Source organism: Dipodomys ordii, unplaced genomic scaffold (assembly GCF_000151885.1).
Source record: "Dipodomys ordii isolate 6190 unplaced genomic scaffold, Dord_2.0 Scaffold81, whole genome shotgun sequence".
In the NCBI taxonomy this organism is placed as follows: domain Eukaryota; kingdom Metazoa; phylum Chordata; class Mammalia; order Rodentia; family Heteromyidae; genus Dipodomys; species Dipodomys ordii.
In genome coordinates this window covers 1,281,649-1,307,621 of record NW_012267297.1, presented here as the reverse complement: position 1 = coordinate 1,307,621, position 25,973 = coordinate 1,281,649, and the positions used below count along the sequence as shown (strand labels likewise).

The following is a 25,973-nucleotide window of genomic DNA, read 5'->3' as shown; positions in this document are numbered from 1 at the left end:
CACTTCCAGCTTTTTTCTTTTTGCTTATGTGGTGCTGAAGAATCGAACCCAGGGCCTCAGGCATGCAAGGCAAGCGCTCTACCACTGAGCCACCTGCCCAGCCCTGTTTTTTTAGTTTATCCCGGTCTAATGCCAACTTGTAGGCGGGGATGAATTTCCGATTAGGGTATCTGTGTAGCACATGACACCGCTCACGGTCTTTTTCAACATCTGCCCCCTTGCATTTGATGTTGTCTTGGTATCAGAATTCTGCTAACATGCAAACCTCGGCTCCTGCAGCCCCGCTGGACTTAATTCTGTGTGGGGCTGCGTGTGAGGAGTCTGTGCCCAGTGTCTGGTCAGCATTGGAACTCGAGGAAGCTGGACCTGAGACAGGGTGACCACACCCTGTCTGCGTGCATGGACGGGTGTGGGGGGGAACGGATGTTTCCTGCCCACCTCGAGGTCCCATCGTAACCTCCGGGCCCCCACCCTCGTCCAGCCCATCCATCCTGGAGATGAGAGGTACCCTGACCTTACCCCTGAGGGAAGAGGCCAGCATTCTGAGACTTCATTCATCCATCCATTCATTCATGCACGCATATATCCACCTGTGCAGACAGGCAGACCCACAAGGAGAAAAAAGGTTTTTTTGAGTCAGATGATAAATTTGGGTTTGAAACTGGATATCATCTTTTATATTATAATCATGTGACCATGATGTGGGCCTCACCTTTCCGTACCCTTCCTTGTGTGTCAGATCAGGACAAATGATGACCTACTATGCTTTTTGTTTTTGTTTGTTTGAATAAAGATTTAGCCGGGCGCTGATGGCTCACGCCTGTCATCCTAGCTACTCAGGAGGCTGAGATCTGAGGATCGCAGTTCAAAGCCAGCCTGGGCAGGAAAATCTAATGAGGTTCTTATCTGCAGTAAACTATTCGGAAAAAGCTAGAAGTGGTGCTGTGGCTCAAGTGGTAGAGCACCAGCCTTGAACATAAAGAGGCTCAGGGACAGCACCCAGGCCCCGAGTTCAAGACCCAGCACCAGCCCAAAAGAAAAAAAAAGATCTAAGAATGCATGCAAAATCACCTGACATGTAGGCTAGATGGTTATGGATCAGAATGTTCTAGGCCAGCAATATTATATATCCAGCCTCAGGGTAGAAATTCATACTGAGCACCACGCATCGAGTCTGTCCTTATTTATCGCATTAATTAATCAACTTATTATAAAGTAGTATGAACTCCAAGTGAGGGAGTGGGAAATGAGATATTTCTTATTAATTCATGAATTAATTAGAGACCCCAAGACAGTGAATGGAGATGAGACAAGATGTTCCTTATTGGTTAGCTTTACTTAAAAGACACTATTTATGTATTTAAATTTCCGGCCACGTCAGGGCTGGCACTGAGGGCCCCTGGCTTGCTAGGTGGGTGCTCTACTACTTGAGCCACACCTCCAGCCCACCCCTCCCACAGAGCAGACCCCAAGAGTGAAGAGAAATGGGGCGAGATTTTCCTTCCTGGGCACCCACGCATCCTGTGAGATGGAGGTCCTGTAGTGTATTCCTCGGCTCAGATGTAGCTCAGCAGTGGAACTAACCAACTAGCATGCCTGAGTCTCTGGGTTCCATGGTAGGGGTGTGGGGGAGGCTGTAATGTCGGCCGACAAATAGATGCTCAGTAATAGGCGCTCTACCACTTGAGCCACAGCTCTACTTCCGGTTTTCCTGTGGTTCCTTGGAGATCAGTCTCATGGACTTCCCTGCTCTGGGTAGCTTTGAACTGCGATCCTCTAGTTCTCAGCCTCCCGAGTAGCTGCGATGACAGGCGTGAGCCATGGGGCCCGGCGAGTTTTAGTTATGTAGATAGATATGTGCAGGCTTTGGTGATGGCCCAGAGCATACGATGGTCAGCTCTCCTGGAGGAGCATAACAGGCAGGGGAGGGGAGGGGAGAAGCTTTTGGAAGTGGGTGCACACAGTCTGAAAGGCAGCGTTGCCCCCACGCTTGTCTTGGACTACAGGCTATCTCTCAGCCACCTCCTCCTGTCTGAAATGGTTTGAATTCAACGCGACCTCTTGGTTTGTCGGCCGTCCCATTACCACAGACTCCGTAATGTATGGCCTTGTAAAAACGCTGCTCTCTATCGGTACGGAGTGCGGGAGACCCGTTCTTCTGAGTGTCCCTGTGGGCCCCCGACTGTTTCATGGGTACAGTGAGCAGATCGTGTGTGGAGACACACTCCGGGAACGTTTCCAGAGAGCAAATAAAAACCTCCTTGCGGACGGGAGGAAGCCATTAGCGTTCACAGGCCGCCGGGGCAGAGAGCGGCCCCGCTTTGACAGGTGCAGGAATGTAATCGGGCGTCGGGGATCGGCAGGATTACAGTCCCCTGGGAACGAAGTGAGCTGTCACTTTTTTTTTTTTTTTTGGCCAGATTCTAAATCTTTTGCTTCTTTTCGAGAACCAGTTCTTGGAAGCTAGCAAATATTATATATATTTTATATGCCATATTATATATTTTTATTATATGTTTTATGTTATTTATATCATTACATATTTATTTATATTATTTTTATCTATATTATATATATATTTTTTTTCCCTCTCCCCAGCTCTTTAAGGCTGTCTTTCACTGACAGTTCAATGCTGTTCAGTTCGCTGTTGGGGTTTTTTTGTGTGTGTTTTCCTGAAACTCTGAGACGCGGCCGTCCAGCGTTGGTTTCCTTGCTGGCCGGCACGCAGGCCGTCCACAGGGGCTCTCGGGACTGTGGTCATACTCCATAGCTGCACCGAGACATGGAGAGACTGCACTGGTGTGAACCACCGAGCCACGCGTCTCGTCTGTGCGCCAGACGGGCGATCGATGCAGGTCTCCTCCTTGGCCGACTGACCACAGCAAGAAGGGTTCCAGGAGGTTTCCTGCCAAGAACTGGGGTTTGAGCTTCCTCCGCCACCGAATGTCCCTGGCATCTTATTCTGGAGTCATTAGTGTGCTTTGCTGTCTGTCTGAAGGATCTGAGGACCTCTGATCTGTGTGTGTGTGTGTGCCAGTACTGGGTCTTGAACTCAGGGCCAGGTTTTGTCGCCAGCCTCCGCTGCTCCTTTGGCCTGGCCAAGAGCAGCCTCAAGATGGTTTCTAACAGATGCATCCAGGGGTCCCCAGCCATGGGGAGACCTCCCCGCATCCTGCAGACTCCTGCATGTACACCTGGCATCGCAAATCCCAGCTCTCCTCGTTTTCCTCTGTGGTTTCTGCAGTGGCCTCTTTGGGTGACCGTCAAAAGTCTGCCAGGAAAGCACCAGAGATGAGAGACTGGGCTGAGCCGGGTGCTGTGGCTCACGCCTGTCGTCCCAGTCACTCAGGAGGCTGAGATCTGAGGATTATGGTTCGAAGCCAGCCTGGGCAGGAAAGTCTGTGAGGCTCTGATCTCCAATGAACCACCAGAAAGCCAGAAGTGGCACTGTGGCTCACGTGGTAGAGCGCCAGCCTTGAGTGAAAGAGCTCAGGAGGGACAGCGCCCAGGCCCTGAGTTCAAGATCCAGGACTGACAAAGAAAAGACAAAAAGAGACAGGGCTGGATATGGAAGTTGGCTTTGGTGACCTCTAGAAGGCATCAAGGTCACTGGTAGACAGGAGGACAAGACTTGGGGTATTACATGGTTCTGGCCATGTATAATCGTGTGTTTCTCTCTCTCTCTCTCTTTCTCTCTCTCCCCCCCTCCCTTTCTCCCTCTCCCCCCCACTGTGTCTGCAGGGAGTCGACAAGCTGAAGATGAAGGCCCGGACCGAGTGCTGTTCCCCCAAGTTCTGGCTGGTGCTGGCGGTGCTGGCGGTGTCCGGCAGCCGGGCCCGATCCCAGAAGAGCTCCCCCAGCATCGGCATCGCGGTCATCCTCGTGGGCACCTCGGACGAGGTGGCCATCAAGGACGCCCACGAGAAAGATGACTTCCACCACCTGTCCGTGGTGCCCCGCGTGGAGCTCGTGGCCATGAACGAGACCGACCCCAAGAGCATCATCACGCGCATCTGCGACCTCATGTCTGACCGCAAGGTGCAGGGCGTGGTGTTCGCCGACGACACGGACCAGGAGGCCATCGCCCAGATCCTCGACTTCATCTCCGCGCAGACGCTCACCCCCATCCTGGGCATCCACGGCGGCTCCTCCATGATCATGGCGGATAAGGTGAGTGAGGGGGCGGGGCCTGGGTGGGCGGGGCCCAGGGCTCAGACCAGTGCCGGGCTGGCAGAAGTGGCTCAGGGTGCGTCGGGTGGGTGTGCTGTCAGCTTTGTGCGGAGACCGGACGCTGGGTTCTAGAACCTTCCATGTTGTGTGTCTGGAAGTGAACCCGGTAGCTCTGACATGTGGGGCTCGGTGGCCTTGTGGAAGCAGAGCTCTCTACTTGCCTGAAGGTTTAGGCTCTCTTTCCGAGCTGGTTAGGAGAATTTAAAAAAGATAAAAACGAACCTGGAGGCGGGTTGCTGGTCTCCATGGAGACGACACCGCCCATCTGTCCATCCGTCCATCCATCCGTCCATCTATCCCGTCCATCCATCCATGCCCTTGCCTGGGTTGCAGACCCTGGGATCGCCTTGACCAAGCTCCCCCCAACTCTGGGGGTGTTAGATCTGAAGGCAGTGGTTCCCCCAGCCCTTCCCTCTCCCGCTGGATTGATCGTCTTGGCGGCTGCGATGTCAGCTTCGAGCCAGGGCCTTGTACTTGGCTCTGTTTTGTTTTCCTGTGTGCAGTGTCTGGTTTCCCCCCCTCCCGCCTCTTCCCTCCTTCCTGCCCCCCCCACCCTACCCCCTTCCATCTAGGCCTATGGATTACCACTCACTGAGCCTCCCCGTGCGCGGCCCTCGGCCCTTGTCCCTCATGGGGTGATTTAGTTCACCACAGCATCGTGTGTGTGTGCGTGCACGTGTGTGGGTATGTTGCACGCATACGCGATCGCCTGGGATTTCTAGAATGGTCTCTAACCCTAGCAACGGCGTCCTCCCACTTCTGGCCCTCACCATGTTTTCAACTCTGCCCCTTGTTTTGTTCTTCAGAGACACGCTACGAGGTTAATAGCTTTTGTCAGCCCCTCCAGGCTCGGCCCCATGCCCCTTGCGAGTCCAAGGCCCCGAACTCCTGACGCGGCCCTAGGCCAAGGGGAGCAACAGCCTCCTGTGTCCCCACCCATCACGGAAGTCGGCCGTGGCCGGTGTCTCCTTGGCTTGCCCTCTGCACAGATCTAGGACAGGCCCGGGCCCGGGCATCAGCTTGAGACCACAGGAGACACACATTTCTGGTGTTCACCGGCTGTGCGCACGCATCACGGCTGTCAGGAAAAACATCTGCCCTGCCCGGCCATGCCCCGGCCCTGCGCCCACAGGGACAGGACAGGACCCGGGGTCCCCCCATCCCAGCCCATCCAGAAGACAAAGCGGGAGACGAGGTTCCCACAGGAGCCTGAAAAGGCATAGCTGGCTTTCTACCCAAATAGTCTCTACAAGTGAGGAAGCGAAGAGGAGGGGGAAGAGGGAGAGAAGGAGGAAGGAAGGGAGGCCGGATAGGCAGTGGGTCAGAGGCTGGTTCACCAAGCATCGGGTGCTTGTCCGGTGGCCACAGTGAAGACTGCATTTGGTTCCCCCAGGGCTGAGGTCTTGGTGGCACCGAGATTTCTGGAAGTTTTCTGGAGAGTGAGATTCACAGACTGTGAGGTGTCTCACAAAGGCATATAAATCATCACAGTCCACCGCATAGGAGAAAGAGAACCCTTCACAGGATATTTTTGTTGTTTTGCTGGTCCTGGGGGTTGAACTCAGAGCCTAGGCACTGTCCCTGAGCTCTTTTACTCTAGGCTGGTGCTCTACCACTTGAGCCACAGCACCACTTCCATTTTCTGGTGGTTTATTGGAGATCAGAGTCTCATGGACTTTCGCCGGGCTGGCTTTGAACGGCGATCCTCATAGCTCTCTGAGTAGCTGGGGTGACAGGTGTGAGCCACTGGCTTCCAGCTCCAAGGAGATGTTGGTAGAGGAAAGATGTCATTGTCACAAAGCCTTTGTTACCATCAGGTTGATACTTGAGAATCTGGTCTGATAGTGTGTGGTCACTTTTGCTGGGTCCAACCGACCAATACAAATGTCATGGGCATTCCAGTTTCCTGCTGAGACAATGCGTGTTGTTCTGTGGCAAGAAGATACAGGGGAAGGGGTGAACAAGAGGGGTTCAAAGCCCAGAATGGAGTCTTAAGTTCCTGTGCGGGACTTGGGCCCAGTGATCAACTCTGCCTCCCAGGGTTGATTTTCTGGCTTATGCAATGAGGACAATGTGTCGGGCCTCTGGTCATGGGGGATTAAATGAGATGATGCGTAGCCCAATGTGCCCAGGCCGGCTCTCAGTGGATGTGCGGAAGGCTGAAGGAAGTCAGCTGATTCCATAGCTCCAGGAGAGGATGGGGAATGGAACCATGTCAGCCCCAGTGGCGTGGACGGCTCTGAAATGGAGAGAGCCCAGCGGAAGGGGAAACTGAGGCTGGAGCTGGAGTCTTGATCTCTCTCCACCAGGAAGACTGAGGCTCATTAGAACCTAGACGGTGGACCCAGCCAGAACCATACCTTCGGTTCCAGGATTTTAACCAGGGAAGCTGGGCGCTCGGGGCGGAAGACAGTTCAGAATAGTAACAAGGCATGTTTTAAAAAATGTATGAAGTGCTTTTTTGGCAGTTCCCCACCTGAGAATCAAGAACCTATTTTACTCCGCCGTGTTATAATTGCTTTTATTCTCCCTGAGATCCTGGATTTCGGGTGCCCATCGGAGCCCAAAGTAATGAACTGAAGGCTAGACACATTTCCATTTCTTTCCGGAGACTTCCCCCTGATAGGCTGACATCTTCCATGGGTTTTCCCCTGTTGGCTCAGAGAGGTTAAGTAACTAATCCAGGATCTCAATGCTCAGAGCAAGATGAGACTGGGATTCAGAGCCACCAGACGATCTCTTTTGAAGTCCCAGACTTACTTTCTATTCTTTATTTTTTTTCCTTAATACAGTTCTGCCGCACACCGACCTGTTTCCACTTGTGGGCTCCGAAACAGATCATGCATCTTCATTGCATGTAGAGACTGAGTGATCCCACCTTAGAGCATTTGGGAGATAAAAACTGAGTCAAACAGTTGTGGAAATGTGTTGCCAATGGGCCAGGCGCCGCTGGCTTGTGCCCGTCATCCCAGCTACTCTGGAGGCTGAGATCTGAGGATCACAGTTTGAAGCCAGCCTGGACAGGAAAGTCCAAGAGACTCTTATCTTCAGTGAAATTACTCAGAAAACTCCAGAAGTGGTGCTGTAGCTCAAGTGGTAGAGCACTAGCCTTGAGCAAAAGAAGCTCAGGGATGGCACCCAGGCCCTGAGTTCAGGTCCAATGACTGAGATACACACACACTAAAGTACTGGGGACAGTTCTGTGCGGAGACTGTAGATAAATGTGGTAGGGAATTGGCATTGTCTAGTGGGTGGCAGCCAGGGCAGTGGGTGTGGCCAGGACAGTGGGTGTGGCCTGTGCAATGGGTGTGGCCTGGGCAATGGGCGTGGCCTAGACTGTGGGCGAGGTCTGGACAGAGGGTGGTGGGTGGGGCAATGGGCATGGCCTGGACAGTGGGAGTGGGTGTGGCCAGGACAGTGGGTGTGGCCTGGGCAATGGGTATGGCCTGGGCGGTGGGCGTGGCCTAGACTGTGGGCGAGGTCTGGACAGAGGGTGGTGGGTGGGGCAATGAGCATGGCCTGGACAGTGGGAGTGGGTGTGGCCAGGACAGTGGGTGTGGCCAGGACAGTGGGTGTGGCCTGGGCAATGGGCATGGCTGGGGCAAGTGGCAGGTAGCAGGACAGAGGTACCTAGAAGATCAGGCCAAAGAAGCCATTTGCCATCTCTAGAGCCGCACACTTGGGAGAGGGGGGTGAGGGGTCAGGACCAGGGCTGAGGTGAGGAGGGCTGGCAGCTCGTATGATGTCAGGGTCATTTCCCATGGGCACGGGTGTTTTGGGGGTGGCTCCCCTCCCCTCTCTTAGCTGCTCAGAGGGGAGGGGAGCTAGGAAGAACTCTCTCCCTTTCCACCGCAAAAGGCCTCTTCTTGAGGTCATTAGGATGGGCCAGGAAGATCTGTGGCTCTTTTACTCTGTCTCCTCCTTGTCCTCCACACCCCTTCTCCCCCCCTCCTCCCCCCCCCGCAGGATCCCATGAGAAAATGTGTTTGTAGAGGCAAGGAAAGTGTGTGGGGAGAGGCCAGGTGCTGGTGCTCACGCCAGTCATCCCAGCCACTCAGGTGGGTGAGATCTGAGGATGGCGGTTCAAAGCCAGCCTGGGCCAGAAAAAGTCCACAAGACTCTTTATCTTCAGGAAGCCACCAAAAAGCCAGAAGCGGAGGTGTGGCTCAAGTGGTAGAACACCAGGCTTGAGTGAGAAAGGCTCAGGGACAGCGCCCAGGCCCTGAGTTCAAGCCCTAGGACTGGCAAAAAAATAAATAATAACTAATTTCTCCTCATTCCTCCACTGAGGAAGACTGTGTTTCTGGTTGGCCCAGCACCCTCTCTCTTAGAATCGAGCCTAGAAGAGGCCGTTTGTATTTGTCCACGCAACATCCCTCCATAGTGAGGGCGCTTGGCACCATGAGCGAGCCCCGCTTCCATTCTCCACAGCTGCGATCTTGGCTGGTCCCCGAGACCCTTCTCCACTGTGTGGGGAACAGGTGTTCCCCCTTTCCGGAGCCTTCCCTACTAGGAAGCCTTGGGAGAAGTTTGGAATGCGTAGAGATGGTCTTTTGGATATTGTCATGATATTGGGGGGGAGATAGCAAGTTCTCGCAACTTAGAGACCGGAGCATGGTCTTGCAGAATTTGTTTGTTGTCACCAGCCAACGATAGCGTTACTTCAAATACCAGTTGTATCTCCACTGGGGGTGGGGGGAGAGCTCAGCTGGGCACCAGTGGCTCCCGCCTGTCATCCCACCTACTTGGGAGGCTGAGATCTGAGGATCAAGGTTCAAAGCCAGACCGGGTAGGAAAGTCCATAAGACTCTTATCTCCAATAAACCACCAGAAAACCGGAAGTGGCTCCGTGGCTCAAGTGGTAGAGCGCCAGCCTTGTGTGAAAGAGCTCAGGGACAGCGCCCAGGCCCCCAGTTCAAGCCCAAGACCAACACACATGCACACAAAAAGATCTCTGTGGCCCCAGCACGCTGAAATCACTCACACACAGACAAGTGAATGGGAACGTTTTCCTCCACTCATCCCCCCCCTCTTTTCACAGTTCCGTCTAGGAAGGGGAGTCGGAAGCTGCGGCTCTCACTTCTCATCTCTCACCTGGATTTGGTGGGCTTGCAAGTCATTCTCCACCTCTGCACACGGTGATTGTCGACCTGGCTCGTGTCTGGCCCCGGGCTGCGATGGCAGAGTGTTCTGATTGTCACCGGTCTGGGGGAGTGCACACGGGGACCTCGTGATGTGCTTCCAGCCACCACATGTTTGGGAATTTGGCCCAGCATTCCTCCACACGCACGCATGCACTGGAGGTTTAAGGAACCACATTGTGAGGTTCATCTCATTGCCTCGGTGGTTTCCTGGAAGTAAAAAGTGGTGGCTGTGTGATCTGGGCCAAATGACTCCACCTCTCTGAGCCTTGATCTTTCCTCCTCCATAAAACAGCAATACGGGGCGGGTGGGAGCCTATTTTCTTGAGGCGACACCCAATACATGAATGAGGGAAACTGAGGCACATGGGGTCTGGAGGAGAAGGTTACAGCGTGGCAGGCAGGAATCGGAGGGGAGCTGGTGGGGGTGGGGGACCAGGGCAGGCTGTTGCCCCCCCAGGGAAGCACCCCGGTTCTCCCTCCCAGGCCCTGGTCCCACAGCCTGCTGCCTCCCGGGGTTCCGCTCAGGTTTGGAGTCAGTGCTTTAACTGTTCATCAGGTCTGCGCTCACGATGCCATCACTTCTGGAAATACCTTTGCGGATGCAATCTGGGTGAACCCCCCCATCCTCTTCACTCCCAAACCAGAAAGCGCGCCTCTCTCCCCCTCCCTTATCCCCTTCCGTGGTGTGGTGTGTCCATCACGACTCTGATGAATCGTTGCTGCGTGTGTACTCGCTCTCCGGCCTCGTCGAGGCCAGACTCTACAAGGAAACGGCCTCCTCCTTCTCCTCACACCCCCAGAACGATCTGGCCGCCCAGGGCGAGCCTTTAATACGTATTTAGTGGGACGTGTGGATGATTTAATTATTTCGGGGCAGAAGATGGCAGTTGCCATTAAGAGGCAAGTTGTTGGAAAACCCAAATGAAAGGGCGGATAATAGGATTAATCTCTCTGGTTATTGACAGATTCGTCCCCTGCCCTCCTTCCCCCCCCCCCCCCCCCCCACTGCAGCCTCTTACCTCCCCTCCGCCCTCCCGTCCCCACATCCGGTCCAGCACCAGCAATCTGCCCGCCTCTTGTTTCCAGTGTTACGATCCTCAGCGTCCACTTTGTTTCTATCAAGCAGACGTGGCAGCAGCAGGGCGGTCTTGGGCCAGGTGTGCAGGCTTCAGCGGCAGAGCTGTTTCGCTGTGTTGGATACACACACACCGTTGTGCAGTGGTGATCTTGTTGTTGTTGTTGTTGGTCGTGGGGCTTGAACTCAGGGCCTGGGCGCTGTCCCTGAGTCCTTTCACTCAAGGCTCGCACTCTGCCACGTGAGCCACAGCGCCACTTCTGGTTTGCTGGTGGCTCATTGGAGATGAGTCTTATGGATTTTCCTGCCCAGGCTGGCTTTGAACCATGATCCTCAGATCTCAGCCTCCTGAGTAGCTGGGATGACGGGCATGAGCCTCTGGCGCCCAGTGGCAATGATAATCTTGACATTGGTAGTCCTCTTCCAAAAGAGGGGTCAGAGAGCAATAGCTGAGCTTGATGGAAAGTTCTAGAAAGAATGGTATGGAATTAATAGGATGGGTCAAACTTCATCAGTGCCATTCAGTTCCTGAGAGGTAACAGTGAGGGAATGTGGAACTTCCTTTGACGACTGATGCATTCATTCATCACACACTCATTCATTCATTCATTCACAAGTCATTTTGTGAGTGTGCACCGTCTAGGTCCTGAAGGCAGAGGTGGCCGGGGAGGCGTGGCCTTCAGGGAGGCGTGGCCTTCAGGGAGGCGTGGCCTCTGTGGCCTTCAGGGAGGCGTGGCTGTCCCTGCTGTCCCTGGCCCTCCCCCCCCCAGCCTAGCCCTTAGCAGGCACAAGCTCACTTGTTAAAGGGAGTGGACGAGGGGGGGGAGGGCTGGGATCCCCACATAACCCCAATGGCTGAGGGCGGGGGGGGGCGACAGGGGAGGGGGACGGAGCATGGTGGGAACGGCCGCCAGCCTCCCCAGCCTCCTCCTCCTCCTGCCTTTCTCCCTCCTCCTCTTCCTTCTATCTTCTTCCTTCTCTTCCTCTCTACCTCTGTGTCTCTCTCTCAACTCCTTTTGTCTCTGACTCTCTCTCCCTTCTCTTCTTTTTTCCTCTTTTTTCCTTTCTCTTGCTGCCTCCTCCTTCCTCCTCTGCCACTCTCTTGTCTCCTTTGTCCCTCTGTGTCTCTCTGACTCTCTCTCCCTCCTCTTTTTCCCTTCTTCCTCCTCTTCTTTCCTCTACTACCTTCTTCCTTCTTCTCCTCAAGTTCAAGGCCATCCTACACTGTGTAGTAAGACCTCAATCCTGGCACAAGGCCAGGCTCCGCTGGGAAGCCTTGCAGCTGAGGGACACACCAGAGCCATCCACTTCCGGGCACTGGGGCGGGAATGCTCCTGCTACTCCGGAGTAGATCTAGAACTCTTGTTCTGACAGGGAGAGAGGGAGAAAGAGGGGGGCGAGGCGGGGGAGAGACTGGGATACCATCTTCAGCCTACATCCGATGTTCCTTCTCTTGGATCTGAGTCCTCCTTCCCCTCCTCCTCTGCCTTCTCCCCACCCCGAATCTGGTTCACACTCTGTCCTTTTTCATCCTCCGTGCTCCATCCTGGCAGTGCTGTGCCCCCCCCCCACACCTGACATTGCTCAAAGCCACCCCCCCCCCACGGCCTCGGCCCAGCTCGGGGCGCTGCCCCACATTGGAGAGCCGGTGTGTGGCCGTTCGGGTCCGAGGGTCAGAACCAGGCGTTTAACGAGGCCAGCCGAGGACCCGTGTCCCTGATGGGCCGGCGGCCACACGCATGGCCACGCCCCCCCCATGGGCTTCGTGCTCAGGGAGGAGGCGGGGCCACGCGGGTCTCCAATGCCGGCGCTCCAGAGGGCAGACGGACCCCAGACCCTGACCTGTGGGCTCTGTCTGCTTCTGGATCTTTCTCACCAGATCCAGACCCTCTCTTACTGAGCAATCTGGGCCTCGGTTTCCATAGCAGGACCAGCTGTGCCCCAACCTCCTCCCTCCCTCCGCCCTCTGCTCTGCTCTGCTTCCCAGCTCTGAGCTGGGTTTCTCTGGCTCAGCTTTAAAAAAGTTTTTTCTTTTTGTGCCAGTCATGGGACTTGAACTCAGGGCCTGGCCGCTGTCCCTCAGCTCTTCTGCTCAAGGCTGGCGCTCTACCACTTGAGCCACAGCGCCACTTCCGGTTTCCTGGTGGTTCGTTGGAGATGAAAGTCTCACGGCTTTGCACTGTGATCCTCGCATTTCAGCCTCCTGGGTGGCTGGGATGACAGGCGTGCGCTGCAGTGGCCGGCTCTTTTTGCCTGTCTGGAGCGCCAGCAGGATCCCTGAGCCCCTCCTCTCTCTCCACTCCTTCGCCTGCTCTCCATCCTCATCTCTGCCATCATCATCATCATCCTCTTCATCTAGTCTTCGCTTCCTTGGCATCTGTTTCCTAATCACAACCAACCCCCTCTTCCCCCCCCTCCCCCGGTCATTCATTGAGGCTTCTTGGGACAATGTACTGTGGTTCTTATTTATTGATGAGAGAGGATAAAGTAAAGACACGATTCCACCTCTTCTCATACAACCCTGAACAGCACCTGGCCGGGCTGGCAGGTCACCATGTCACCTGCATCCCAGCGCCCGCCCCATGCCAGCCCCTCCCTCGGGGCCTCAGGCCTCTCTGTCTCCATCTGCCTGAGAAGGGCTTGGGATTGAAAGTTCACTCTAGAAGTTTCCAGTAGGATTTCTAAGAGTCGGGGTCGGGGGGAGGCAGCCTGTGAGGTGAACGTGGACACGCGTGATGAATGTGGACTTCCAGGCATGCCCGCCCTCCCTCGGCCCCGCACGGAAGGCTGCGATGCGGCGCTGTGCCGGAGACCACTCGCGCGCACATCCCACTCGGAACCTCGGGGACGGGCCCAGTGTCCTTATTTTGTCACCGAGGCCAGCGAAGATGGAGCGCCTCGCCCAGAGCCACGCGTGCGCTCTCCAGGAGCTGACCCGATTTTCCGCATTACCAGGTCGGGCTGCGCAGGACATTAACCTCGGAGAAGCGGCCCTCCTTTCTAGTAGCTCCCGGTTTAGCAGATAAATGTGATTAAAAGCAAGTGCTCTCTCTCTCTCTCTTTAACTAGAGCCGGGGCACAGGCAAATCAAATCAAATTGGGACAGCTGTGTGCTAACGCATCACATAGGTGATAAAAGCAGTCACCACTTAATAAAGCAGGGGACCCCGCGTATGGGGGGGCATCGATCAAAGCCAGCCAGGGCAGGGAAGTCCTCCAGACTCTGATCTCCAATGAGCCACCAAAAAAAGCCCAAGTTGGAGCTGTGACTGGCTCAAGCGGTAGAGCGCCTTCTGCTCCCTGCGAGCGGCCGGCCCCCGAGCCCCAACCTCAGGACCAGACCCAAAAAAGGAAAAAAAGAAAGGAAAAGCCACGGATGATGTTTTCCGACACCTTATTACGGTTTTCAAGGCAGACTTAACCTCCTTCATCTTAACTTGCAACACACCCCGAGTCCCAGTGGGGAAACTGAGTCTGGCATGGTTTCTTCGTGAAGGGTGGACAACCGTTATTCTGTGATGTGGGCTGGGAGGGGGGGGGGCATCTCCCATGATGCACCTGGCTGTGCTGGGGGAATTCTTGGGGACCCGGATGAGGGCTTTTGTGTGCAATACAGAGGAAAATCACCACCGAGACCATAGGTTGTGATCCTCAGCTTAGTGAGCGAGGAGACGGAGCCATTCCCACAAGGGACCGCCATGCCCAGCCCATGGCCCAGCCCCTCAGCCTGTCCTGGGGGGACATCTGTGCCTTTCATTCAGTGTTGATATTAAGCTCTGTCCGGTTAGAACCAGAACCAGGTTATTGAGGCCATAATGGAAAGAAAATGCCCTGGGTTTTGTCTTTTGTTTCGTTTGTTTCTTCCATTTATTGACCTGTTTCCTGTCAGCTGAAATAGATTTCCTAGCCCGGGACCAGTGCCTAATACCTGTCATCCCAGCTACCCAGGAGGCTGAGAGCTATGGATCACGGTTCGAAGCCAGCTTGGGGTGGGAAAGTCCGTGAGACTCTGGTCTCCAGTGAACCACCAAAGAGCCAGAATGGAGCTGTGGCTCAAGTGGTAGAGTGCCAGCCTTGAGTGAAAGAGCCCAGGGACAGTGCCCAGGCCCTGAGTTCAAGACCCAGGTCTGGCACAACAACAACAAAAAGATTTCACACTAACATTTTTTTTTAAAAGGGCATTAAACACACTTTACGCTGCTGGGTGTGTATAGAGTGTGCAGGCACACAAGGCCCGCAGAACCCAGCACCCTCTGGCACCTTCCAGAGAGATGTGGGAATTCATGGCAAAAGAGTTATCAAAGAAATCTGAGTTGTTGGGCTGGGCAGGTGGCTCAGTGGTAGAGTGCTTGCTTTGTATGCATGAGGCCCTGGGTTCGATTCTTCAGCACCCCATAAACAGAAAAAACCAGAAGTGGTGCTGTGGCTCAAGTGGTAGAGTGCTAGCCTTGAGCTGAAGAGCTGAGGGACAGAGCCCAGGCCCAGAGTTCAAGCCCCATGACCGACAAAAAAAAATCTGAGTCCAGTTGGATTTTTATAAATAAGGGGATCTTGATAGGGTTGCTACTTGCTACTCATATACATATATATGTACATATATACAAACATATATAATATTATATATATATATATATTTCTTTTTTAAGTGCCTCTTTTGACCAAAAAATAAATAAAACCCCCAAAACCAGACATAACTGTTTTGTGTGACTTTTGGGGCTGTTGGTGCTTGCTGCTCTAATGGACGTCTCCTGGCTGTTTAATAGTTACCAACTCCCGGGCGCCCTGAGAATTAAATAATTTCTTGCTGCCTCCTGGCCTGCCTAGTTTCCCAAGGTCCCGTCCCACGGATTTAATATCCTGCCAGTGCCTGAAGGTGCAGACATTTTAAAAGAAAAGTGTATTTAATTTCTACTTTGAAGTAGCTTTTGATTTGATTGTCCGCCCCAAAAGAAAAAAAAGAAGAGAAAACTATTAAAACCACAGCAAAAGTGAGTGCCGCCCTCCCCCGCCCGCCCAGACACATTTGATGCAGATATTGGATCGCATCTGCAGTGCTCCGATGCGTCTGAAGTGTGTTCATGTGTGTGCTCATGACGAGTGTGTGTGTGTGTGTGTGTGTGACTGTGTGTGTGTGTGGTGTACTGTAGATTCTGGAGAGCATAAAAAATGTCAAAGGAGAATTTTCAAGATGTTTTCTCCTGAGCCCATTATGAATGTGTGTATGAATAACATAAAATCGTATATTTTAATATGCTTATATATAAAATTATATGTTAAAGTATATGTATAAAATTATGCATATTTATCTATTTAGATAAATTATATGTACTTTGTATTTTATATGAATATAAAGGTTTACACATAGGTAAAAACTTGGAGGTTCTGGGGTTTGAACACAGTGTCTCGCACTTGCTAGGCAGCCATTCGACCACAGAACCATGCTTCCAGCCCTGTGTTGCACTGGTTACTTTTGCAATAAGAACTTGCTTCCCCCCCCCCAGGCTTATACCTGGCCTGTGATTTCTTTTCTGCTTCCCCTCATTGCTGGGACTACAGGTGTGTGCCACCACACCTGCCCTCTTTCATTCGAGAGGAGTCTCATGCGCTTGTCCTTGCCCCATGAGCCCATCTGCCTCTGGGACGTCAGGAACATGACCCTGAGCTGGGCTGTGGCTTGGTGGCGTGTCTCCTGCGTGTCCTTGGGGCTGGCCTTGAACTGTCATCCTCCTGTTCTTTAGCCTCGCGTGTAGCTATGATGACAGATGTAACCACTGCCACCTGGATCGTATTGTAACGCATTTTTCTAAAGCGATAAGACAGTGTTTCCCAGGGCCAGGAGTAAGAACGGCCTTCCGGCCTTTCACGAGTAGCTGGGCAGGCGTGGGGTGGGACCGGGCCTTGAACGCGGACGCGTCGCGCGCCGGGCATGGGAGAGAAATGGTGTGGAGACCCTGAGCTCAGTCGTTTGTCTCCTCATTGATCCTCAGCCGGCCTAGAACTCACCGCATGGCCCAGGCAGCCTCAGCCCTGCAGTCCTCCTGCCTTGGCCTCCCCGGCTTGTATTAAAGGCAGGTGCCACCAGGCCCAGCCTCCTTTTCTGTGTGGATGAAAACTGACACCTCCTCGGACCTTGCCGTCACCCTGTTTCCATCGCGAGCTGTGGAAGTTCACCTTCCACGTGAGCCTGTTTACACACACACACACACACACACACACACACACACACACTTTATCCAGTTATCTATAGTCAAGTCCTGGAACTGGTCCAGGATTCATTACCCAGTTCACGAGTCTGAGGCATGAGAGGCCGTGGGGCCTACGGGAGGTTCGGTGAAGGGTGGGCGAGGTGATTCGATCGCATCTCAGCTCGGAGGAGACTCGCGTGCTGTGGGGACCGTGGGCTGTTGCCAGGTCTGGTGGCCAGGCTCGCCGCAGGCCTCTCTCACAAGACTCGGGGTCGAGGCTGCAGGGCTGTGGGCACCGAATCCCTGGTTATCCAGAGCGGGTAGAAACCTGGGAAAGATGAGGCAGAGAGCGCAAGGCAGCCCCTGCCCTGGCCGGCTTGCGGGAGAGCGCGCAGCTTCCCCATGCTCAGCCCACTGCTCGTGCAGCTACCAAGTCATCGTACTTTTCCTCTCTTTTAAATAGACTACCACATTTAAAACCAGGCGTGGTGGCTCACGCCTGTAATCCTAGCTACTCAGGAGGCTGAGATCTGAGGATCTTGGTTCAAAGCCAGCCCAAGCAGGAAAGGCCATGAGACTCTTATCTCCAATAAACTACTCAGAAAACTGGAAGTGGTGCTGTGGCTCAAGTGGTAGAGTTCTAGCCTTGAGCTGAAGTGTTCAGGGACTAGCACATTTTTATTATTGTTGTTATTATTATTATTTATTATGTTATTATTGACAGAACCTGGCATTCTGTCCCTGAGCTTTGTCACTGGAGACTAGTGCTCTACCCCTTGAACCACAGGGGTTTTTTGTTTGTTTGTTTGTTTGTTTTGGGTCCAGTCGTGGAGGGCCTGGGCGCTGTCCCTCAGCTCTTCAGCTCAAAGCTAGCGCTCTACCACTTGAGTCACAGCACCACTTACGGCTTTTTTCTTACGTGGTGCTGAGGAATCGAACCCAGGGCCTCGAGCATGCAAGGCAAGTGCTCTACCACTGAGCCACCTTCCCAGCCCCGACCACAGGGGTTTTGTTTGTTTGTTTTGTTTTGTTTTGGGTGCTTAATTGATGAGCCTCACATACTTTCCTGCCCTGGCACTGGTTTCCAACTCTGGCCTCAGGCCCACGCCCCCCACAAGCAGGGATTACAGGTGTGAGCCACTGGCGTCTGACTTCACATGATGATGATGGTGATGGTGATGGTGGTGATGATGATGATGAATTTTTAAGAAGGCCATTGGGACTACGGAGTGAAGGGCCATGCTTCCAATCAGATCTGCCTGGCGCTGCCGGGAGGCAGAACTACATGGTTGTCAACGTGCTTGTGTCTCTGGGGGACGATGACCGGAGCTCGGGTCTATCATGGCTGCTGGAGGCGGTGTGGGCCCAGCTGTGCCCCCACGATCGCCTTGCACACAGAGAGCTCGGGGACAGCGCCCAGGCCCCGAGTTCAAGCCCCAGGACTGGCCAAAAAAAAAAAAAAAAAGTAGTGCTGGCGGAGACTTCTGGCTCCATTCAGGCTAGCAGACTAGGCTTGGAGGAATGATTTCCTTCATGGGGTCTCCGTCTGCTCATCTGTGGGATCCAAGCCCCCCCAAAAAGCCTCAGCTCTTGTTCGGGGTTAAGATGCCGCTGGGGGCCCTGTCCATCCAGGCTGCTTAGGTCAAGAACCCCCGGGGTTCTTGGCTTTGAGGGAAGATTCGCACAGCGCTCCGCCGTGCCGCCACCCCGATGCCTATTTATAAAATAAAAAAACAGCAACAGAGGAAAACTATGATTACTTAATAGACGCATGAATATAGGGTATTATTCACACCATAGCGGGGAATGATTTTTTTCGTACTTTTTTTTTTTTTTTCTGGAAGAGTCAAGCTGAAAGGATTTGCTTTCTAGAAATTTGTGAGGAAAACATGTCAAGGCAAATAACTGTAGACTCCGAGAGAGAATAATATAAAAATGAAGTCTATGAAAACCAAAAATCAGCTACGTAGAATTGTTTCAGAGATATTAATAAGGCTGCATGCCGGTGGCTCACACCTGTAACTACAGCCGCTCAGGAGGCTGAGATCTGAGGATCTCGGTTCAAAGCCAGCCTGGGGCGGGAAAGTCCATGAGACTCTGATCTCCATTGAAGCACCAAAAAGCTAGATGCAGAACTGTGGCTCAAAATGGGAGAGCATCAGCCTTGGGTAAAAGCAGCTCAGGGACAGTGTCCCGGCCCCAAAAATTCAAGTTTTAGGACCACAAAAATAACTAAGAAGGAAAAAACAATAGGGAAATGTCCAGGGGCATTTTAGGACAGTAAAACGGTGGGAAGCCGTGTAACTTCCGATTTTCTGCATACTGGGTGTTGTAGCGCTCTCGTCATGTTATTTTCTCCTGCTTTCCCTTTAAATAATCAGTAATAGTGCAAAGGAGCTGCCGTCGGATATATACAGTGCCGTCTTGATCCACGGCCCCCTTCCCAGGCCCTCCCCACCCCTGCCCTCGCTCTTCTGCATTTTGTTGGATCCACACTGGATTATTGGCTGCCTTCTCCCCCTCTTCATTGTTCACCCATTATGTTATTTGAGTGCATTATATTAATTCACATGAATTGCACTGTATTAACTTACATTCCTTAATTTCATTATATTGACTAACATTGCATCCCTGAGACGGCTCTGACTTTCCCGTAATCCCATGAGGTAGGAGACACGGAATGGTGGCTAAAGTTGACCCCCTGAGCCGGGTGCTGTGGCTCATGCCTGTCATCCCAGCCACTCAGGAGGCTGAGATCTGAGGATCACCGTTTTAAGCCAGTCAGGGGCAGGAAAGTCCATGAGACTCTGATCTCCAATGAACCACGAGAAAACCAGAAGTGACGCTGTGGCTCACATGGTAGAGCTCCAGCCTTGAGTGAAAGAGCTCAGGGACAGGCCCCGAGTTCAAGACCCAGGACTGGTGGGCACACATGCACATATGCACATGCCCAGACTTTCACTCACGCACACACATGCACACACATTCAGGTCAGCCATCTGCAGCTGTCCCCCTCCCCCCTCGCTGCCCGGATGACTCTGCCTTGACGGCTGGCTTAGCCCCTCCATCCTCCATTCCTCCTCTTCCTCCTCCTCTTCCTCCTCTTCCTCTTCCTTCTCCTCCTCCTCCTCCTCCTCCTCCTCTTCCTCCTCCATCCCTGGCTGTGCACAGTGGGTTTTTCCTTCTTTTTTGTATGGTGTGCCCCCCATAATTTCTCTGCTTCAAAGCCTGTCCCCCCCCACCCCTCCCCAGGAGGCTGAGCTAAGTGCTTGTCCTAGAACTGAGTGCCCCCCATCCCCCCTCCTCATTCCCCCTTCCTGGGAGGAGGGCCCGGCCCCTTCCCACCCCTCAGGAGCCCCCTGTGCCAGGCTGGCCCCGTGCCCCTCAGGGCTGGGCCTAAATGAAGTGCTGACTTCACCCCAAACCCTCCCGAGAGCAGAAGAGGTCGGAGGACACCACCTGGATGGCACAGAAGAGTTTGCAGAAGCCTTGGGGGGGGAGAGGGAGGGGAGGAAGGGAGAGAAAAGTGGGAGAGAGGGAGGGGAGGGAGGGAGGGGGAAGAGGGGGAGAGGGAGCAAAAGGAAGGAAAGGGAAAGAAGCAAGAGGAAGGGAGAACTGGAGGGTGGGAAGGTGAGGGGGATGGAAGCGGGGGGGGGGGTCCTCTCCTCCTCCGGGAAGGCCAGACCCAGCTCCTGCGTTCAGGTTCAGAAGCAAATGGCCAAGGAGCAGAGGAGGAGACGAGCAAGCCAGCCTCCATGTCTCCTCTACTTCTGCCCTCGTTTTACAGCTGTCTGTCCCCCCACTGTGGCCTCCCCTCCCATGGCCTCCCCTCCCGTGGGTGCTCCCCATCTCTGAGCCCGCGTCTCTTCTTCCCACGCCCCAGGAGACCAGGGCCTGGCCCCCGTGGCACCGCGTAACAATGTCACCTCCCAGGGGCCACCGAAGGTGGCCGTCACTGGCCAGCCTGAGTGTGACTGTGGCAGGGTTGGGTTCAAACCTATGAGTCTCTGGGGATTAGGAGAGATTGACTTTGTGTTTCTGTGACCCCCCCCCCGACAAAATGGCACCTCCCTTTCAACAGGAGTCCCGCCTGGCCTCGGTGCCCACATCGGTGGAGGGGGTCGGGTCTGCAGCTCGGCGCCTGCGCCCTGGCCTCGGGGTACCAAGCCCCTTCCCTGCCCCTCCCATCCCGACCGGACCTCAGGACGCAGGGCCAGTGGTCAGATTTATTTGGGCCTACAAGGGTGGTTAGTTAAACGATCAACCCCACGTCGCGGCTCAAGTTAAGGATAACACCGCAGCAGCACCGTTGGAGAGCTTGAGTCATGCTGAATTATTCAGGCTGCCTTTTACAATTTCCACATCGAGGGGAAATAAAAAAGCTGTTAACAATGCCACCACAATCCATAAATAAAATGAATAATGCAGATCTCCTGTCTCACTGCGACGGCTGCACGGCCTTCCCCGCGCTCACCACGAACACGGGGAACCACCAAAGCCGGCCCCACGCCCTGGCTGCTCGCAGGAACCCCCATCTGACTTCACACACCTGCGCATGCAGACTCGCAAACATGCAGTGCACGCGCAAGCACACGTGCATGTGTGCACGCGAACATCCAAGCACACACCTTCACACTTGTTGCACACAGGATGCACATTAACTCACAAATGTGTGCACGTACACAAGCACACAGGTACACACACTCCACACAGCACAGAACGTGCATGCACACATACAAACACACGTGCTATGCACACATGCACACACATGCTGGTATGCATTTGCACACTCATGCACATAGTGCACACACACCAGTATGCACGCACACATATAGGCCTGGGTGTGCATGCTCTTGCACACACACACGCCCTCCATGCATCTCACAGGCGAGATAAAAAGCAGTGGCCAGGTCTGTCCCCTTGTCTGGTATGGGTGCTCCTTGCCGCTGCTGGTTCTGGCCCCACGCCCCGCACTGCTCCAGGGTCCACGCATAACTTCTTTTGATGGTGGGGGGAGAACTGCCAACAGTGCCAGGGTCGCAGCTCCATGCCCCCCTGCCCCCCGTGGGCGGGCAGCCGGCCCAGGAGCACTTTCTCACAAGCCCAAGCATCTGCTGGTTTGCAGGCATCCTGACCTCTGGCAAGCCTCCGCTGGCGAGCCTCCCTGCCTCCACTGAGCCTCACACCCCCCCCCCGCCCCAGCTCAGCCGGGAGCTTGGTGCTGCCCAGCAGATTCCAGGCCTGGCCCAGGCAGCTGGCTCACCTGGCTGACCTCGCTCCCATTCCCTGGGAACCACCAAGCAAACAGCACCCGGATCTAAAGCTCCAGTCAGTGCTTTCTTCCATGGGAATCTTCCAGCTCCTTCTAGAAGGCCCCTTTGCCACTCTTGTTCTGCGCCTGCCATCATGACAGAGAGCTGGAAATGGGGTAGGAAGCCCTCTGTGGTCGTTAGCAGGGAGGGCGAGGGAGAACCTCTTTGGATGTGCTGCCGGATAATTAAATAATTCACATCCCAGGCAGAAAAGAGGAGAAAAAGAGCCCGCAAATAAGAGAGGAGGCCCAGCTCTGTAATGCACGGCTTAGCAAAGGGTTTTTATTTTTCTAATTGAAGTGTAGAGATTTCATCCCTCCTAATGAAGCATGCACGCGCGTGTGCCTGTGTGTGCATGTTGGTGTGTCTCTTTCAAGGCCGTCACCTGTGCATTTCCATAACCAGGTTAATACGTGTTTGGGCCCCCCCGCTTGCTTTCTCTGCAGCCGTCCACCTTTGTGTGGGGGGGAGGCCAGGGGCATCGTGAGGGGAGGCAGGAGAGGGGCAGAGCCTCCCTGGGCCCCAGAGGCTGAACATCACCGGTTGCCATGGCAACCAGGGGTGGGACTGCTGTGCTTCCTTGAGCACTGGTAACCACAGAGCCCGCCTTCGCCACCGCCACCCCGGTGCAAATCACAGGGAGAAAGACCCCAGCTTGAAACGGCAGTGCCTTTTCCAGCAGGGGGGGAGCAGGGGGGGGAAGAGGGGTGCAAGAAGCAGCACAGTGTGACGTCCGTTTTTCTGGTGTTCATTTTGTGCATCAGTTCCCAGGCTTGAACTTGGGGACCCAGCTGCCGTCCCTGAGCTCTTCCGCTCAAGGCTGGCGATCTACCACTTGAGCCACCGTGTCATTCTCGCCTGTTGGTGGTTCATTGCAGATAAGAGTCTCAAAGACTTTTCCTGCCCAGGCTGGTCTTGAACTTCCATCCTCCAGTCTCAGCCTGCTGAGTAGCTCGCCTTCAGGCTCCGATTTATAGTGGGTGTCACGTCCCACGGTGCTGGCTGTAGTAGCCAGCCTCGTGTGGACATGGTGTTCTCTCTGTTGAGCTAAGTGTGCATGAGCAGCCTGTTGAGAGGGCTAGAGGGACAGGTGTCTGCTTGCCACAGATGCGGAGCGATGGAAAGATCACAGATGAATCACTGTCGGTTCGCCGTCATCCTGCAGATGTCTCCCGTGTCTCCCTGCGGGCGGTAGACTTGTGGCCTCATTCCACTCACGGGAAACTGCAGGTGTGTGCGCGTGTGTGCTAGCGCACGCGTGCACGTCTCCTAACATAGGCGGGTGATTGCTTTGTGATGATTATCTCCTTGGATTCTTGCTATGGGATGATTGTGGTGTGAAGAAGGACAGCCAATGAACCTCATGAATCCCAAGCACCAGAACAAAATTTTTTAAAAAATACCCCCCCCACACACACAAAAGAAACAAAAAGCCCACCTTTTAGCCACAATGTTTAGGAGAAGGAAAATTGCATGCATGTTTTATCTCTACTTTTCCACTTCTTAGGAAAGACAAGAGCTGGTTTGAATAGGCTTTAAAAATCTAGAAGTTCTGTTTTGTTTTGATATTGCCTAAAACAGCCCCAGAAGCCCTTCCTGTGCCTTGAATACACCTTTCCCTGCCTCTCCTTGTCTCTTCTCTCTAAATCTAAATATATTCCCACATCTCCTTTCCCTAACGACCCCACTCTCTTCTCAAAAACCAACCCACTCATAATTAATTTTAAATCATTTTCTGCTCAAGGAATTTGAAAATCCCCGAATATCCAGCAATTGTTTTATAGTTATGATGTCAGAAGTTCTTATATATTTTTGTGACAGCTCCTTCCTTCCTTCCTTCCTTCCTTCCTTCCTTCCTTCCTTCCTTCCTTCCTTCCTACCTTCCTTCCTTTTTGTTGATTGTGGTCTTGAACTCAGGGACCCAGGCACTGTCCCTGAGCTCTTTCACTCAAGGCTGGTGCTCTACCACTTGAGCCACAGCTCCATTTCCTGTTTTCAGGTAGTCCTTTGGAGATCAGAGTCTCACAGACTTTGCTGCCCAGGCTGGCTTTGAACCATGATCCTCAGATCTCAGCCTCTTGAGTAGCTGGGATGACAGGTGTGAGCCACCCGTGCCTGGCTGACTATCATAATAATGCTTTCTTGTGGTTCTGATTCTCCTTTCTCATTTAGGTCTGAACCATGTTCTCAGGTGCTTTTATTTGAGATGTCGTGGCTCTGTGCTCAGGGTGCTTTACCGCTCACTGTGCCGGAGTTCAGTGTTCTGCTTAGTGTTTGTGCCAATACTGTGGCTTGAACCCAGGGCCTCACCCTCTTGCTTGGCTTTCTGGCTTAGGGTTGGCGCTTCACGGCTTGAGCCACACATCCATCCAGAGCCCATCCAGGGCCCATCTGACATCTTTTGAGTTATTTAGAGAGAAAGAGTCTTTTGGATTTCTCTGTCCAGGTCAGCTTTGAACCGCCACCCTCAGATCTCAGCCTCCTGAGGAGCTGGGATGACAGGCGGGAGCCACAGGCGCCGGGCTCAGTGTCCGTTCTTTTACGTCTTTGGCCCCGACGCTGCCTGCTCACCCAGTTCTGCCCTAGGTTTAGGTCCATGCCCGCAGACGTAGAGAACCCAGCCGCGGTCGGCCATGGGTTCCGACCTGGAGGAGGGCACTGTGATTCAATTTAACCCAAGATGAAAGTCCAGCACACACAGAATGTAGAGGGAAAAGAGCCAAAACCACGGCTGACATTTAAAGCCAGATTTAGAAGACCAAAGAGATGGAAGTGGAGAGAAAAGTTGAAAGTAATATTCCCTGACAGGGAGACCCAGAAAATCAGAATCCAGGTCCCTTGTTGCTCGAAAACCAAGAGAGAAGACCTTGGCTGTGTGTGACTTTTCCAATGTCAATTTCAATGACTTCAAATTGAATAAAATTAGCCAGGGCCCCGTGGCGGCTCAGCCTGTCATCCCAGCTACTCAGGAGGCTGAAATCTGAGGATCAAGGTTCAAAGCCAGCCCAGGCAGAAAAGTCCATGAGACTCTGCTCTCCACTGAACCACCAGAAAACCAGAAGTGGCGCTGTGGCTGTGGCCTTGAGTGAAAGAGCTGAGGGGCAGCACTCAGGCCCTGAGTTCAAGCCCCAGGACCAGCAAAAAATATTAAGTTAAAAATGGATTTCCAGTTGTGTGAGATACATATTTGGAAGGATCTAGAGCCACAAGCTGGACAGGGGGGTGTGGCTCGGGGGTGGAGCACCAGCGGGGAGCCAGTGTACCTGGGACAGTGCGGGTGTTGGGGGGGGGGTTTCTCTTCTTTGTTGGACGGATGAAAGGCCTAGGGGACCTGATTATGGGTGGAAATGGAGGCTGAGGGAGCCGGAAGCTCCTTAGGAAGTGATGCATGGGAAGGTGGAAGAGGCTGGGAGCTGGGGAGGGGCTGGGGCTCCCTAGGGAGCCGGTGGTCACCACAGGGTCCTGTCGCCTGGGGTGAGGTCTTGTCTCCTGGGTTGTGGCTGTCACCTGGTTTGTGGTTCCGTCGCTGGTTTGTGGTCTCCGAGCTGCACATCTTCACCTTGTGGAGAATACACCTTGTGGAGAAAGCTGCACCGAGGTCCTGCTACGCTGTCTTCTCTTACGTGGAATACGGTGTCTTACCCACAGTGTGGGGCTTTGTGCGTGTTTGTTGAATTGATCTTTATTGCGTTTGAATCAAGTAGCTAATGCGAGAATCAAACTTTGATTCTGTGGCTGAGTTCGCAGACATTTGCCTTTTTTTTTCTTTTGCAAGTCTCATAAAATAGGGGTCCCTGATGATGGAGAGCATCGACAGACATAAGAAGCACGCTCTCCTCAGACCCTTTTTTTCTTTATGGCGTGTTCTGGGACTTGAACTCAGGGCCTGGGCGCTGTCCCTGAGCTCTTTCACTCAAGGCTGGTGCTCTTCCACTTGAGCCACAGCTCCACTTCTGGTTTTCTGGTGGTTCATTGGCAATCAGAGATTCATGGTCTTTCCTGCCCAGGCTGGCTTTGAACCGCAATC

At 53.7% G+C, this 25,973-nt stretch overlaps 1 protein-coding gene across 1 annotated transcript in view; it reads left to right on the top strand.

Annotated features, from left to right (window-relative positions):
• Positions 1 to 3,759: 3,759 nt before the first annotated feature.
• Positions 3,760 to 25,973, top strand: part of Grin2b (glutamate receptor, ionotropic, N-methyl D-aspartate 2B) — a 118,789-nt gene continuing 96,575 nt past the window's right edge. The window contains exon 1 of the mRNA XM_013025087.1: positions 3,760 to 4,170. Within this exon, the coding sequence (XP_012880541.1) occupies positions 3,760 to 4,170 (411 nt within the window). The remainder of the gene's footprint in view (positions 4,171 to 25,973) is intronic.